This window comes from Natator depressus, chromosome 10 (assembly GCF_965152275.1).
Source record: "Natator depressus isolate rNatDep1 chromosome 10, rNatDep2.hap1, whole genome shotgun sequence".
NCBI classification, from domain to species: Eukaryota; Metazoa; Chordata; order Testudines; family Cheloniidae; genus Natator; species Natator depressus.
The window spans coordinates 8,581,997-8,598,312 of record NC_134243.1 but is presented as its reverse complement, the minus strand read 5'-3'; the positions used below and the strand labels follow the sequence as shown (position 1 = coordinate 8,598,312).

Here is a 16,316-nt window from a genome sequence, read left to right as displayed (position 1 = left end):
TTTGCATCAACAAGTTTGTTACATTATGGCTCTTGCTACAAGGCAAAGGAGAAGTTAAACAGGGGAACATAGCTGGTGAAGTAGGACACTTGCATGGCTGCTGGAGATGGCAGAGTACTGTCTTCACCCACTCCAGGGCTCTCCTACTTTCCATCTAGATATTATATGGCCATCATCCCCTGGTACCAGTGCACCTCAAAACTGTGAATGGATTTTATCCTTGTAATGCCCCATTTAACAGACAGGGAACGGAAAGACCCAGGATAGACTAAGTGACTTGCCCAAGGTCACACAGGGAGCATGTGCCCATGCTGATCCCCAGTCTCTTGAGCCCAACCCACAGCTCCATCCGCTAGATTATCCTTTCTCTCCTATGTAATCATGAGCTACTCCCTCAAGATTTATTCGCACACCCATTCAGCGTAACAAAGACCAATCGGTTCCTTGCCCCGAGAATTGTGCGAGGAAGCTGCAAGCACTCCGCCCAGCCAGCAGCAGCCCTCCCTTTGCACGACAAGATTGGAATGGCCCCTGGTTTTGCTTTGGTCTTCAGGAAATCAACTATTTACACAGGAGTCAAAGCTAAGCTGTGAGGAAGGGCGGGTAAGGTACGACATTTGTTGCACAAGGGGGGACTCTGCTCCAGAAACAATGCCTGCAGGTTACACCCAGAGTGGAGGGGGAACAGGGCTGTGTGCTGAAGACAGGAGGACAGTGCACGTCTGGGCCTAAAGAGCCCTCTCTGCATAGCCACCGGGCCGTGTAATGGTCAAAAGGAGAACTCTGCCACACGGTGCCTTTTAACTCTCAACACTGTCCACTAAAGCCAGATGACTCTGGTCCCCGTATGGTCCAGGAAGCAGGGGAGTTCCACGCCTGAGCTCAGCCGTAAGGCATGCACTGCCCAGCACAGGAAGACGCCAGCCGCTTCCCCTGCAATACAGAACATCCTGGAAGGAGCTGGCAAGGGCAGGGGGCAGGTCAGCAAGCAGAGTTAGGCTGACCGGAGACCCATGCAAAATCACTACCCCGGGGGCTGCCTCCCGTCGGTGCCAGCGGATGAAGCGTGCAGCAGCAGGCTCCCAGCTCCCAAGAGGGCACCTGTGCTGCCTCCAGAGCAGCCATTCAGTGAGCGCTCCAGTTTATTCTTTTATTCGGGCGTTTGCACGAACCACTTCCAAAAGCCAGTGACTCCTTCCTCCTGGCATGAAGAGCCGATGGAGTTCCCAGCACAGCGTTCTGCCAGGATCATCCTCCCCGCTGCTTGCCAGGGTCTGAGTTCCCACCCGCCAGGGTGCAGGGGGACTAATCCCCTCCTCGCTGCTGTGCCAATGCCCGGCAGGGCTGGTTTAGGGTTAGCGCAGGGGCCAGGGTACACACATTTATGGGTTGCGCAGACACAGTGGACTACGGCTGGGTTTTTCAGCCACAACTGCAGATGCCTCAATGCTCCCTCCCTGCCCCATGCTGCTCCAGTCTGATGGGCAGGCAGCACAAAACTCCAGGTCCCAGGGAGCCAAAGCAAGACTCCTGCATGCAAAGGGGAAGTCAAGGGCCTGTAGAGATGCTCACACCACAGCACAGCAGCCTGAGGGGAAAGAGACCGCATGCACCTGCCGGGGGCGGGGGAGGACATTTCTGGCCAGCCAGTTCTGTCACTTGTTTAATTAAAATGAGGTGGGCAAGCGGCCTGTATGCTGCACGCTCAGCAGCATCTAGTACCTCTCAAGGTAAGGAGGCAGCGTGCGGCTCTGCACTGGGACTGCTTGGAGAGCCACAGGGCAAGGGAACAGACCAGCAGGCAGAGAGTCCTTTCCCTGAGCTCCAGCCCCCTTAGAGCGCCGCACTGCCAGGCTGCTACAAAGCATCTCTCCCACCCCCGCCCCCTCCTCCCGCAAACTATTAACCTGCGCAGTACCCACCGGCCACTCAAACAAAGGCAATTGGGCCATTTTGCGGGAACGAGCGCAGGCTCCTCCTCCCGCCCCCCCCCACACACACACAGAGGGCTGGAGATCCAGATCTTATCTGACTTGCCACCTGCCCAGGATGGAAGGTAAACAGCTAGTTATAGCTCTCCTCCAAGGCACTATTTTTAGCCCCACTGCAAACAGCCTGACCCAGCCCCAGCAGGGCCCGTAACCAGAGACTGAACGAGCAGAGACAACAGCTATTTCCAGCTGGTGTTTTCCATTAGAGCGCGAGGCATCGCAGGGTAAATCCAAGGGAGGCAGGGGAGGAAAGGCATGGCGTCACGGAAGGGTTATGGCACCGTGCAAGACCCAGGCATGGCTTCTCTTTAGAGACCTGCAACAAACAGCCCTGGAAATGAGCAACACAAGCGGGGCTGTGTTAGTGAGAGTGCATGGAGCTCACTCGGACGGACTGCAGCTCGGCACACTGGGAGGAAGGGTCCTTCACCTTCTGCCCTTTAGCTGCACAGCGCTTCGCACAGCCGGGTAAGCTCATTCCCTCACACATGGCTTCAGTGCAGTCCATTGGCAATGTGATCAGGCAGGCACTGAAGCAAGCCACGTGACCTGCCACATTGCCCTGTAGCCACAGAGGGGATAAGGGCCCTGCTACTACTGCCAGGGGAGGGAGATTTCTGCTTGCTCAAGCAGCAGCCCAGGCCTGCAGTGTGGGGGCCAAGAGATCAGGGTTGTAATCCCAGCCCTGCAGGTGGGGGATTGTGTCTGGTCTCTGCAGCACGTGGATTTGTTCTAGAAGCACAATAGCTTTGCACACCCACCACAAGACTTTCTATCCTGCAGGATCCCAAAGTGATCTAACCAAGGGAGGCCAGGTCTACACGACAAACTTTGGTCGACACAAGTGACATCGGCATTCAGCCACCGCAGCTGGTACATCGCTTGCGTCAATACAAAGCACAATATCTTCTGGGAAATTTTTGCAACGTGTTGTGTGATAAAAATGACTCACCCAGGGATCTTTGAAGCTAAGGGTCAAGTTCCCAGCATGCAAATTTCTCCATCCCATAATGCTATCCATAGCCCATTAATTTTCATGTCTTTTTTTTAAGTCCCTCAAACCCACATGGCTCATTTTACTGTCCGCCATCTGGGACAGAAGCAGGGAACCTGCAGAGCCCTGCTCTATTCACATGAGCATTGCTGGGCTGGTGGCCTAAAGGAGAGACTGGGGCTCAGAAGACCCAGTTCTGCCACAGATTTTCTGTGCGACCTTGAACAAGTCTCTTGACTTCTCAGTCCCTCAGCATCTCCATGTAGAAAACAGAGACAATGCTGCCCTACATCACAGGGTGCATTTTGAGACCCTGACACAGAAGGTGCCAGAGACCTATTCACTACACAGCCCTGGTGATGGCCCCCACCTCTGAGGGGGAGGGTGTCACTAGGCTGACAGTGGATGCACAGGACAGTGAGATGGGGGGGATGTATTTTGGGCAAGCCTCTATCTCTTACAATAAGGGACCAGGGGATTCCCTCATGTCCATGCATAGAAGAAGAGAGCCTCTCTTCTTAAAGGTGCCATCTTGATGAGCCCCCACAGGTGGTGCACTGCAAGGAATGCAGCAGGCTGTCTCTGAAGAACAATGGGTTTTGTCAGCCCGGACTCGATTCCAGCCAACATGGCCGAAGAGCATAGGTTTTGCAGTCCTGGAGCACAGATCCTTACCCACCTCCCACTGGAATCACTGCTGGTCTTGTTCCTTTCTGTACTGCAGGGCCCGCCCAGGGAGCCAAGGACTCTGCTCCAGCAGGACTCTGAGCTGCATCATCCCATTGCTCACTCTCTCCAGCACCTACCACGAACTGGGTGGAGTTCTCTGGCCTGTGCCATGCAGGGGGTCAGGCTGGTAGATCGGAATGGTCCCTTCTGGCCTTAATAGATTAACTGTTAAGCAGAACTGGTGACAGTGTTTCAAATTTCACCAATTCCTCACCCCATCTCCACCCGCTCTACCATTTGGCCATTCATCTTTTAGACCCTGGTGCAGATACTCATCACTGAATGTGGGGAAGGTTTTGTGGACTGAAATATCAACCCATTGTAGTAACCCCACTGGAGGCAGCAGGAGTGCAGGTTGCCACCAGGTTGAGCTCAACGTTCTTTGAAATTAAAGACTGCTTTTGTAGACATTTGACAATTCGTGAGACAGACAGACAAGAGGGATCTGACACACGTATGGGGGTGGCGAAGTACAAGCAAGGACCAGAAGAAGGAAAAACCATTGAAACATACTTTGTCTCCAATCGTAATGAAGGTTCTGGAGTCCAAGTTCCTTGGTGGCCTGCACGGAAAAAAGAGAAGTTAGCAAGGAGATCAGTGACTGTGCACTCTCTCACAGCAGGTCTCAAACCCATGAAGCACTTGCATTGCCCACACCCCCTGTCCTTAGGGTCCCGTTTACAAATACAGGCCTCTATCCTGCCAGCACTGGAGTACATACATAGCCTTCCTCACACACGGAGCCTCTGCTGCCTACTCGCATGATTCAAGCGATGCATGTGCTCCAGTGTTTGTTGGATCCGGGCCATAGTCAACCCGAAGGAGTCAAATACATCCAACCAATGGGCCAGTGAAGATTCTCTCACTTCAGGAGATCAGCCAGAGACACCGATTTACGACATTCAATGATTTCATGGTGGACTATCCCAGCCAGTCACATCATGACATCCACCGACAACACAACATGACTGCCAAGTAGCATGAAAAACCCAGCTATAGAAGACAGAAGCTATTTCCTAGATGCGGCATTTTGTCTACTTAAGGGCCTGTTTCACTCACCTCTGACACGCAAGTAGGCCTAACATTTTAGTGGCATAGTGCTGCAATGAACACTATCTGGCTGATTTCTTTTTTTTTTTTTTTTTGAAGACAGTTCCTTACCTGTTACTATCTACCACCTTCAATTATTGTTAAAATAGATTTTAAAAACTAGGTTTACTTTCCATTGCTCACACGTGGTTACTTCCCCCCCTCCCTCCCACACCTACTTAGCTTGGAGAATAAGGACAGCCAGTTAGTTTCCCCTCCAGGTTCTCGTGTGCTAGCACAACATTGCAATGTCTGCCTTCAAGGAATGGTTTCATTCCAAAGCAAAAGCTCTGCACTGCTCTCTAAGGTCATGGAAATATTTCTGTTACAATAGCTTAGGCCCCAAACCCAGGTTTTTCTGAGTTTCATGAAGTGTATCACATCCCTTTTACGAGGAGCCCTCCGGGAGGGAGGACAAGCACAGGCAGATAACTATGTTCACACATTAGGCTTTCCCCTTCAGAGACTTGCATTCAAATGTTGAAAGGAGCATAACTGAATGAGCCTGATGGTTCGCCAACTGGTAGCCTCTGCTAGGAGCAGCTTAGGAATAAACCAGGTGCGGTGCTGCAGGTCAGTACAGAGGGACAGGCAGGGCCTTGTACCAGTCTGCATGCTGCCAAACTCTGATCACTGCTGCAAATGGCTCTCCATCCCATGTGCAACAAGGAATGACTTCCACAGTAAACAGGAGAGAGACACATTCCAGTGAGCTGAGATACGAGTGGGCACTAAACACAAGCACCGGATTGTGGCAACAAAAACAAACAAGATATTCTGTGTCCTCCTTGTACCAAGGCATTAGAGTGTTAATGATTGAAATTAACACCAATGCAGCAAGATTCCAGTGGCCCGTTAAACAACATTTCCCAGCTCTGACACCCGCAGCTGGCTCACAGGTCACATGACGCTTCTAATCCTAACACACACAACACTGCAGAACGCCAGTGAGATCAATGGCTTGCTGCGTGGATTGGTCAATGCCACCATGAGCCAGGTGCCTAGGCACTATCGCAATACAGAGAAAAAGGTTTAAAAATTAAGTTTACACTAGAAGAATAGAAATAAAAGAAAGCTGGATTTCTAAAATTGAAATGGAATATTCCTCTTGCGTTGACAAATCTTTAAATCTTTAGCCTCAAATCTCAAGGCAGACTTGCAGGAGCATGGGAAGTCAGCATTCAGCAGCAGCGACTTACGTTGGGTTCACGACAGGTTGCTTGATGGGGACACATGTTATTTTCAGATCCCGTTTTTTCTTGCCTTTCACTGAAAGAGAGAAGAAACACCTGACAGCTACAGACACGTTTGCTCATTTCCCCTCCCCCACCCCCAAAGCATCTTCCTACCCTGCACAAAAAGACTGGCTACAGATAAGTTACCAAAAAGAAAAGGAGTACTTGTGGCACCTTAGAGACTAACAAATTTATTTGAGCAGAAGCTTTCGTGAGCTACAGCTCACTGAATGTGTCCGATGAAGTGAGCTGTAGCTCATGAAAGCTTTTTGCGAAAACAGACTAACACGGCTGCTACTCTGAAACCTGAGATAAGTTACCATCCAGTTCCACAGCCATCTGAACCCCAGGGCTGGCTGGTTGCTTTCCACTATAGCTGGATCCAAGCAGAACAGGAAGCAACTCGGGGGTTCAGAAATGGTTCGAAGCCAGATATCACAGCCCAGTCTTAAACTCTCTGTCCCAAATGGTTCGGTCCCTAAGGGAAACCTATCTACCTTGGGCTTTTCCACAGCTGCTCCTTAGTCTAGTCTTTTGTTCCTCCTCTCCCGAATTGCTCTGGTGGTTTCCTCCTCCTACCTCTCGAGGACAGTCTATGTCACAGCAGAACGTAGCCAGCAAGAGACGCTGAAGAGCAAGTTGGCAGGGAATGCTCTCTTCATGACTGTCCCATTATGTACAAGCCTATGGATCAGGGCAACTCCAGCACAACTGGGCTTGGAAGGGCTTTAAAAACAGAGAAGTGGTGCAAGGAATCAGATGCACCAGCCTTTTGTTTCTGGGGAGACCAGAGGCCTGATTCTCTTCTGCCTTGCACCTTGTCATCAAAGTGGGTCTAGTGCTACCAGCTGTAAGTGATAACAGAGCAGGGGAGGATCAAGCCCTTGCCTTTAAATTTTGTGTCAGTCACAAGTGAAAACAGGCTGTGGGTCTCATCACAGCCATTAACGGACATTTGTCCACATCACAGAAGCCCAGGCTAGAACACCACTGTCCAAAGACAGCAGGACAAAGAGGGGCATGGCAAAGCACCTTGGCCGAACTGTGCACGATCACACCACTCTTACTATCCCTGATACACTTTTAATTACACAGATCAGCTTAAATAAATCATTTTGCTGGGCACCTACCTGGCTTGGATGGCTCTAAAGATCCTCTGGAATCTTAAAAAAAAAGAAAAGAAAAGAAAGATTAGATCTGTTTTAATGGAGTAAGACCAAGCTTGGTACAAATCAAGCCTCTATGCTACTGGGTAACACAAAATTCATTCCAGCACCCAACGCACATCTGAAAAGGAAAGGGGCCCTGTTTGCATTTTCCGCAAAGGTAGGAGATGCTCACAAAATGGAGCTGCAGCAGAATTGGAGAGACTATCCTGCAATGAAGTTGTTCCACCAAATTCGGCAGAATGCATTAGGCATGGAAGCTTCAGCCTACAGCGGAGACTCTGCAAAAGATCATGTTCACTAAGCCGAGCTCTCCTCTTATTTTATGCTTGAACTGTGCTGGGTTGATAGGAGATCTTTTGGCCACATGAGGTCGCCGCACCATTAATGTTACATGACAGAAGCCCAGGCCACCAGATCTTAAAAGATTCACTCAGCACAAGAATATCGCTGATTTCATCCGGAAGGAGCTAGTAGGCAGCTGTGGAGAGGTTTAAAAACCGCGTTTTACAGACACCAACCTACCTCAGCATTATGAACGTACCAAAAGGAAGACTGCAGTTTGCTGCCAACCGCTCTTTTAGTGCATTGACCTAGAAGACACCTGAAGAGAGGGGTGTTCTAGTGATCTGATCGCAGGAACTCTCCGGTTCTACTAGCAGCTAAGTGCCCTTGAGCAAGTCACAACCTCCCTATGAAGTGGGAATGGTACCGACGACCCACCTGCCTCATGGAGGCCTAGTCAAAGTGTGTCCACGTCTCTGAACACAGCAGAGAGGGAGCAGAGCTTACTTTAGATTGAGATCTCAGAGTGGAGACAACAGGACATCAGTGCTGAGTGGTAGGAAGGCTGCTGTGCGTACAGGAGAGGAGAATTCCAGACCCAGAGAGGCAGCAGTTGCCACAGCCCTCTGCATCCTGATCAGACAGATGAGACGTACAAAATGTTCCCAACACAAACTGTTGCTGTGCATGTCGCCAGCCGGCACCAGATGCCCCTGACAATAAGAACTCCTGAAATACACTTCTCCTCTTCCCCTCCTCCAGCAAACCACAGCCTTGCTAATGGCTCAGAACATGGAAGGGGGGAGGGGGGGCAGCATGGAAAAAGCAGATCTGAAGATTTCTGCTAGGCTGCTGCAGAGGAGGCCGTGCTGGATTCCAGCCCCTGGCACCCTAGTCAAAGCTTAATAATGCCACCTGCTTTCATACCATGCTGTAGGATGGGTCAGACCAAATGCCAGGAGGGAAACTTTATGCAGACCACCAGATCAGAGCAGCCACTGGATATCAGAGGCCCTTCCTCCACCACCCACTGCCTTTCATCTCCCCTGCTCCAGAGTTCAATGGAACAGCAGCCTCCTTATGTCACAGGCAATCCCTGTGATCTGGCGAACGTACACAACAGTGCTGAGCTAGAGTACTGGGCAAGTCATCCATCTTTGGTCATCCAATGGCCGACTGCACTATGGCCCTCTGGCTGCCAGGGTTCACCCCAGGAAGATTCGCTGGCAGCAGCTACACCAGGAGTTGCCCCATAGGGCATGCTCGGTTAACCACCATTGGTTCTACCCCGTGCAATGGAGAGGTCAAGGCTCCCCCAGGGGTGTTCTCTACCCCTGTCCAGGCCCTAAAGACACCTGGTGGAGACCCTCTTTGGAGCCGGTCAGTTCTGCTCCTAGACCAACCAGGGCGCTGCTGTGCAAGACAACCCCCTTCCTTTTCCCCACCAAAGAACACTGCACCAGCAGCCCACCCTGTCCCACAGAGGGAGGTGGGCTCAATCAGTAGCCCCTTATTATTAGCCTCGCCTTCCCCATCATGCACCAACAAAACCAGCCTGGCAGCTCCCATATTTATTCCCATTATGCAGTTGCAACCCTTGACATAAGGAAAAGGATCCTAACTTGCGTCACAACAAAATCGCTGCCACCTTAGCCAACAAGAGTCCTACACTCCCGGGGGAGAGGGTTGCAAGCTCGCTGACTAGCCTCAGCAGCAAGTGGCCAGCTCCTAACTGAGCAAGCTCTGCTGAGAGTCTGCCTTCTGTTTAGTGAGCTGTCAACACCGCAGCAGTCACAGTTTCAGGTTTGCTAGCATGCAGCTTTTCCTCCTGGAGCCCAGATGGGTGAGAGAAGCTATAAATAACCCTGGGAGATTTACACCAATGATACTTCTCTGAATACTTGCTTGAGTACCACAGGAGCAAACACGAAACAAAGAACAAATCCATTCACCAGCTCTGAAATTCCCCACCCCCAGAAGTCACGTGTTTCCAGGTACCGAGAGCTCACCTCAGAGCCACAAATTAGAGCCCGCTGACGCCAGCTCAGATCCCCTCTCTGCTCTGCCCAATTCACCTGCAGCAGCACAGAGCATGCACCAAGACTCACTGGCTTCTCCTGCACTTCATTTTGGCCCTGAATCAGCAAAACTCTTTAGCACACATTTAACTTGCTACTTAGCACTTAAGCCCATTTGGAAAAATCCCACCCTAAGTGACTTGGGAGTACAAATCCCATTCACTTGCAGGGGGCGAATTCCCTTTCAGTGGGCCAAAAGTCAACAAGTCTGGAAAATCCCATCCACATACTTCAGTTCCATCAAAACAAAGGGATTTCAGTGCTTTGCTCAGTCAGCGCCTTTTAATAGAACTCTTCCTCCTGCCCACCCCCCCCCCCCCAGCCCCAACCACAGAATGCAACCTTGTCCAAAAGGAGAGCCCTTTGCTCCCACACTTCCTGCAGTGTGCATTCACCCATTCCAGTGCACTGATAAAAGCCGTGAAAGCCTCTTAGGGCTAATGCAGATGGAGTGAAATTCCAGGTCTCAAATTGCCACCCTGCTATGCAGTGTACACTGCCCAGCTCCAGCTCCCCACTCAGCTGCCACTCAGAGAAGCAGTTCTGTGGGAGTGGACGTGTCATTCTAGGAGGGTCCTGTTGCATTTGTACATGGGACCTGCCACCTTTTAGATCCAGTATGAGTCCCGTGCTCTGGGGTGGCTTTATAAAACACCAGCTTCCCTTTTTTTGTGCCTGCAAATGAGAACGAGTCAACCTCTGCCTGCATGCCCCCCTACCCCCATGAGATGCCCACATGCCTGTGTGTGCACCTGAAAATCATTATGCCCATAAAACTGCATCTGTACTCGTTTATGGGCACAAAAAGGGAGGCTGGTTTAAGGCCTCCATTGGGAGCCAGAGCTGAAGGTGGTTGTTAAAAAGCCTCCGTCTCTGCTGGAAACTGAAATGAGCTGGATCTGGTTTAAAGGAAGCTATTTTGCTTAATCCTTCTGCTGCCCACTTAGCCACTATTGCCCTGAAGTTACCATAGGAACTACCAGCAGCGTATACAATGCTGCTTCTATGCTACAGACTTCATTGATGCTTGCAGCACAGCGATAAGTGATGCATTCAGCTCGTGCCTAGGCAGGCTCCAGGTACCGTTCTGACTCGCTGCACACTCTCCTCTTGGCCCTGAACTTAGGGGTCAGTCCAGAGGTAGCTGGGGCCAAGTCAAACATCTCTGCACTATGTTACTTAATAGATTGCGTGTCCGCAGAGAACAGTCCCCTTGCAACGGCAGAGAGGGAGGATGGTGTAGAAGAACTTAGGGGGTTAGCTGGGATTGACACCCTGCTCTGCCACAGCCTTCCCGTGTTAAGTCACTTAGTCTCTCTGGGTACATCTACGCTGCAGTTAGACACCCGCAGCTGGCCTGTGCCAGCCAACTCGGGCTAAGAGGCTCAGGCTAAGGGGTTACTTAACTGCAGAGTCGAGATTCAGGCGCGGGCTGGAGGCCGGGGTTCTAGGACCCTGAGAGGTGGGAGGGTCCCACAGTTCAGGCTGCAGCCTGAGCTGGAATCTCTACTCTTCAAAAGCTCCATGAGCCTGAGTCAGCAGGCATGGGCCAGCTGCAGATGTGTAACTAAGTGCAGACATATCCCTCTGTGCCTCAGTTTCCTATCTGTACAGCGGAGATTACAGCACAGGGGTTTTGCAAGGACAAAACACACTGAAGACTGATGCACCTTGCTATATGGTCCATGGGGGAGACCCAGATATAGACTGAAAAGGCAGCTCTCAGGAATGGTTTCAGAGCTCCTGGTGAAAACCCAAATGTAAGCATCCCTGCCCCTCACTCTTCTAGAAGCCAAGCACAGGACCTGTCTCTACTGGTGAACACGGGGGCTATGTTGTTTCTTTTACACACTCCCCCGCCCCTTCTCCAAATGTAGCTATCTGCTGCAGACCAGCAGTATAGCTGCACTACCTCGGTGTCGAACGGGGCATGCACAGGAATGACCTACTCCAGTAAGCAACTGAGGTAGTGTGACTCTCCCCCCTCATCTAGGCACACCCTGAAGGCACTTCCTGGCTCAGATCTAAAAACCAGTGACTAAACCAAGGCATGGAGGAGAAACTATCAGGCTCCAGACCCAACTCCCTTGCTCTGGCAGTGCCGTTAACATCGATCCAAAGTACCCTCAGCGCTCACCTTCAGTCACACTGATGGCCACGGGCACAGCTGCTACAACACTCCACTCGCATGGGAGCCGGTGACCTGCAGCTGATCCCTGCGTTCTAGCTTGATCATTAGGGCTCTCCCCAGGAAGAGGAAAACAGTAACCCTCCAAGGGCTCTCTGTACTCTGGCAGCAGTCTCTCGCTCCAGAGGCATACGCATACTTAAGCCCAACACTGCGCCAATAACAGCCAGCACAGCTCCAAGTGGAGACCAACACTACCACTACAGCAGGCTCTAAGTGACCCCAGGGGTACCTGTCACAGCAGAGCTGTGTCATTCTTCGTAAGCACAAGAATTGACTAGGTCAGTGCCAGGCACTGGCAGGTGCACTGTGATTGCTCCTGGTAGGTAGGTAGGTGGGTGGATGCACTGTGATTGCCTCCTGACAAGCAGACGGACACCCCATTTCCGGGGAAAGGAAGGGGTGGGGGAAAAGAGGACTTTTTAAAGAGAGTGGGATGAGAATTACAAAACCCTGCAACTCAAGACCTTCCATCCTGGCCAACTCCTGGCAAAGCATCCATTTCCAGCCCCAGCAGGTGGCTACATATGAGCTCTTAACCACATGTGTCATCTTGATTACCCTCTCTCCCACACACTTGAATTCCAACAAGGTTTCCGCTAGAGCTAGAAACAAATGCTTCCTGCTGCCTGAGAACCCTGGACTCATCCCAGCTCCCCAGTGCATTGACCTCTAGCACGAGAAGCTTGAGAAACATGGGGTCAGATCCTCAGCTGCTGTAAACCCGAGTAGCCCCACAGTCTTCAGCATAGCTCCATTGATTTACACCAGCCAAAGATCGGGCACATATGCTGCAAGGATCATGTCAGAATTCAAATGAGGCGAAGAGATGGTAATCGGAATGACATGATTTCAGGGATGCAGAGCTCAAAAGGCTTGTGAGCCTCATCTAACTCAGGCAACCCCTCAGAGCCACAGAAACAACACATGTCCATGAGAACATGAGAGCGGCCACACTGGGTCAGACCAAAGATCCATCTAGCCCAGTATCCTGTCTTCCGATAGTGGCCGATGCTAGGAGCCCCAGAGGGAATGAACAGAACACGTGATCATTACGTGATCCATCCCCTTTCACCCACTCCCAGTCCAACAGCAAGTACTCAGCTGCCTTAGGGTACATTTACACTGGAAACAATAGTAAGGTATTCTCTTGCACTGGTGCAGCTCTCCTAATGTGATGCTAACAACAGAGCAAATGGTCAACACAGACATGGAACAGGCACACTGACTACCGTGTCCTCTGAGTGGAGCCGCCATTGGTTGCACCAGTGTAGGGGAAAAGTTGGCAGGAATTCCTTGCGTAGGCAGGATTCCAGTCCCCAGCATGTCACCACAGGCACATCTCTGCATCCTTCATGCTGAGAGAGGAACTATTTCCCTCCCTAGAGAAAGCCACCGACTGAATTTCTCCTGCCACAACCTTGATAAAGTTTAAAACCAGCCAATTGCACTTCCTGGAGCTGTTTAATTCCACCTCGGTGTATGCATGTGTGTGGTACCTCTCCCTACTGGCTGACGTGGGTGGAAACTAGCAGGACAAATCTTAAGAATTGTAAATAAAGCTATTTGACTGAGCTGACCTTTGAAATGCAACCTCTGTTGCCTCATGGCCTCTGTACTCCCATGTGCCAGCCCCAGGTAAGGCATTGTGCAGAGGAAAGACAGCAGCGCTACAGAATCTACCATACAGGGGGAACTGGGACGAGAACTGGAGCATTAACAAGAAAGTTGACTTGAGGGTGGGGGAAAGGAAGTTAGCAACACCTCTCTAGAGGGTTTGATTTTGTATCCAGCACGTTCTGTTTGCCCCTGGACAGGACAGTCCGATCACTGATTTGGGGATGAAGAAAGGCAAATGAAGGATGGGAAACCCAGTGTTTCATCCAAGCCACGGAAGAACAATAAATTTGTTAGTCTCTAAGGTGCCACAAGTCCTCCTTTTCTTTTTGCAGATACAGACTAACACGGCTGCTACTCTGAAACCAGTCAGATAATAGTCAGCTTTAAGGGCAAGATAAGAGATCAGGTGACAATCTCCTTAGATAAAGGCACAGCCAGCTGAAGCAAAGAGGGTTGTTGGCTCCCCCAGCAGAGAGCCACGGCAATATTTGCACCACTCTGCAGCCTGGAAAGAGCAATCAAAGTGGGGGGAGGGGGGGATGCTAAGCGCAGTTACCCGCCCCACTGGGCAATTTTTCTGAGAAGCCGTCTTTGTAGAATTTTTGCAGAAGTTGAAAAAGCGCAACAAGTCAACCAGGAGGAGGAAAAAGGCAGTTCATAAAAAGCCCCTTATAGTCAGAGCCGCCCACAGACCAACAAAAAACAGTCACCTGTTAACCTCTGCTGAATCACAGCTCTGAACTGCAGCAGGTTCCCTGTTGGGCACTCAATTCTAGTGCCAAAGGACTTTTTGTGCAAAAAAACAAACAAACAAACAGCCTGTTGTGTTTGGCAAATGCTTTAAAAAAAACACAACACCACACGCTTAGCTGCAAACCCTGCAGATTTTTCCATACTCATGCCAGCCTGTACACCTACAGCTGGCATTTCAACCCAACGCCTGCAAGTCTCCAATATCTTTAAAACTAGCTAACTGGCCACAAATACAGATCCCTCCGAGCAAGGTTACAGAGCAAAACTGCAGAGAATGAGCTGACCGAAAGTTCCACGGCCCCTTTTACCATCTGAACTGCTCTTTAGAGCTTCCCGCCACGTGTTTTGGAAATTGCAACATATACCTTGTTTCTTGTCCATGGTTTCCCAGAAATGAAGAACAGAAACGGGCACGCCTTGAAGCAGCTGGGGGGTGGGGGGGGAGAAGGGGGAGATGTCTGCAGGATCCAGTGCACAGAGCTTGCTGCAAACAACACTCCTTATTTTAAAAAAGCACGCCTGGTCCAAAGTACTCAACAGCCCTTTTCGATGACCTCTCTTTCCTCCCCTCCACGCCCCGTGCACAAACTAGAAGCAATTGGATCGTTCTAAGTTTTCTAGCCTGAGTGTGCTGGAGGAAAGAGGAAAAGATAGTGAGATGGCAGAGTGCAGTGTTCCTTCACAGGCAGCTGCTGAAGTTGGCCAGTTTCAGCTCAGATTACACTTTGAAAGCTCAACAGTTGTAAAAGCTGACGTCATGTGCTATTTCACTGCTACAAACAGGAAACTGGACCGGGGCCAATTATGGAGGCCATTGAAGTACAGGATTTTTAAAATGCATCCCATCAGGACACATTACTGGACAAAGTGGGTCGTTAAACCCAAGCTGGATTTTAAAAGGCAGCTTTTACAGACACACCCCTTCCAACCAAATGTAGGCGATTTTAGATCAAGGTCAATAATGAAACAGTTAAACATGACAGCTGTGCAGACAGGCTAATTCGGTTTTTTATGTCCTTGCGCACAACCACGGGACACAATGCAAGAACAGCGGATCAGAATGCTATCCTGCTTTCCATAAAGCTGCAGGGCTCCGAAGCCGCACAGCACGGCCCATTACTGAAATGGTGCGTGCTTCACTTGAAAGGAGGACTGGTCCCCAGCCCCAGTGAGCTTGCACGCTAAATAAAGCAAGATGCAAACAGTGAGAACTAATCAAAAGAAGAAAGAAAATGCAAGACAAGGACAAGGCTTATAAACATAAAGCTGTGTGATTGCTTATGTCTCCACTTCGGTCTTCTTAAAGGGGCTTCATTGAATTCAAGACATACTGCAACAGAACCTGACAATGCACCTAACTTTTTTTTTTTTTTTTTTTAAACCAAAAATGTAGCGTTCAGGGTTGTGTCTTAGCATACACACCGTTGTCCAACTATGAAATCTCTGTTCATGGAAAATGCCTTGCCCTCCTAGTGATTCACCTCACCTATCGGAGCTTTGCATGCCAGCTTGGAGTCCGGCCCGCACTGCAACCTGTGTCAGCAATGCGACAGAAGCTCCTTGGAGCAGGCAAGTGCCAGCTGCTGTAGGGAAGAACTGCAACTGACTGCCATGACAATAACTCTGTGGTGGGGGAAAACAAAGGGCTTGTTTAAAGTTAATAAGATGAAGGTGCACCAAATCATGCAGTCGTTGCATTGAAGAAAGCAGACATTGCTTTTGGTCCACGGGGGGTGTGCGCAGAGTGCAAGGGGAAGAAAGATGCTTGTATTTATTTATAGAGCAGGTGACATCCAAATTGCTGTGCGCTTCTGACAACTATTACCACAACAAATAATGCAAACATTGTTCCATTACAATGCCAGGATGACAGCCATTCCAGGATGACAGCCCTGGTGGCATCTCAGAAATAAAAATCACTGTACGGACTGTACTTGTAAATAAAGAGTTGGAGGCTGCAGGGGAAATCTCAATATTTTTGCACAAGTGTATGTAAAAATAGGGGCCAAAGCATGTTTATTCTCTCCCATCCCTCAGATCAGGCCAACCAAAGCCAGCTTTGTACTTGCTCTTTAGCTTAAAAGCACGTGCCTATCAAAGCTTGATTTGTTTCCATCACGAGTCAGCCTAGGAAAGATATTGCACCGAGTTCCTTCTTTACCTTAAGCTAATAATAGAAATACACGCC

At 50.2% G+C, this 16,316-nt stretch overlaps 1 protein-coding gene across 2 annotated transcripts in view; it reads right to left on the bottom strand.

Moving 5' to 3' along the window:
* Positions 1-16,316, bottom strand: part of MAP2K3 (mitogen-activated protein kinase kinase 3) — a 53,888-nt gene that overhangs the window by 15,950 nt on the left and 21,622 nt on the right. Inside the window, exons 1-4 of one of the 2 annotated variants that reach the window (XM_074965133.1) lie at positions 14,494-14,608; positions 7,169-7,201; positions 6,003-6,072; positions 4,228-4,276 (exon numbers count right to left, since the gene is read on the bottom strand). In XM_074965133.1, the coding sequence (XP_074821234.1) occupies positions 4,228-4,276; positions 6,003-6,072; positions 7,169-7,201; positions 14,494-14,509 (168 nt within the window). In that variant the 5' untranslated portion in view covers positions 14,510-14,608. Of the gene's footprint in view, positions 1-4,227; positions 4,277-6,002; positions 6,073-7,168; positions 7,202-14,493; positions 14,609-16,316 lie in introns of those variants that run through there. The other variant, XM_074965132.1, reaches the window with a different exon arrangement.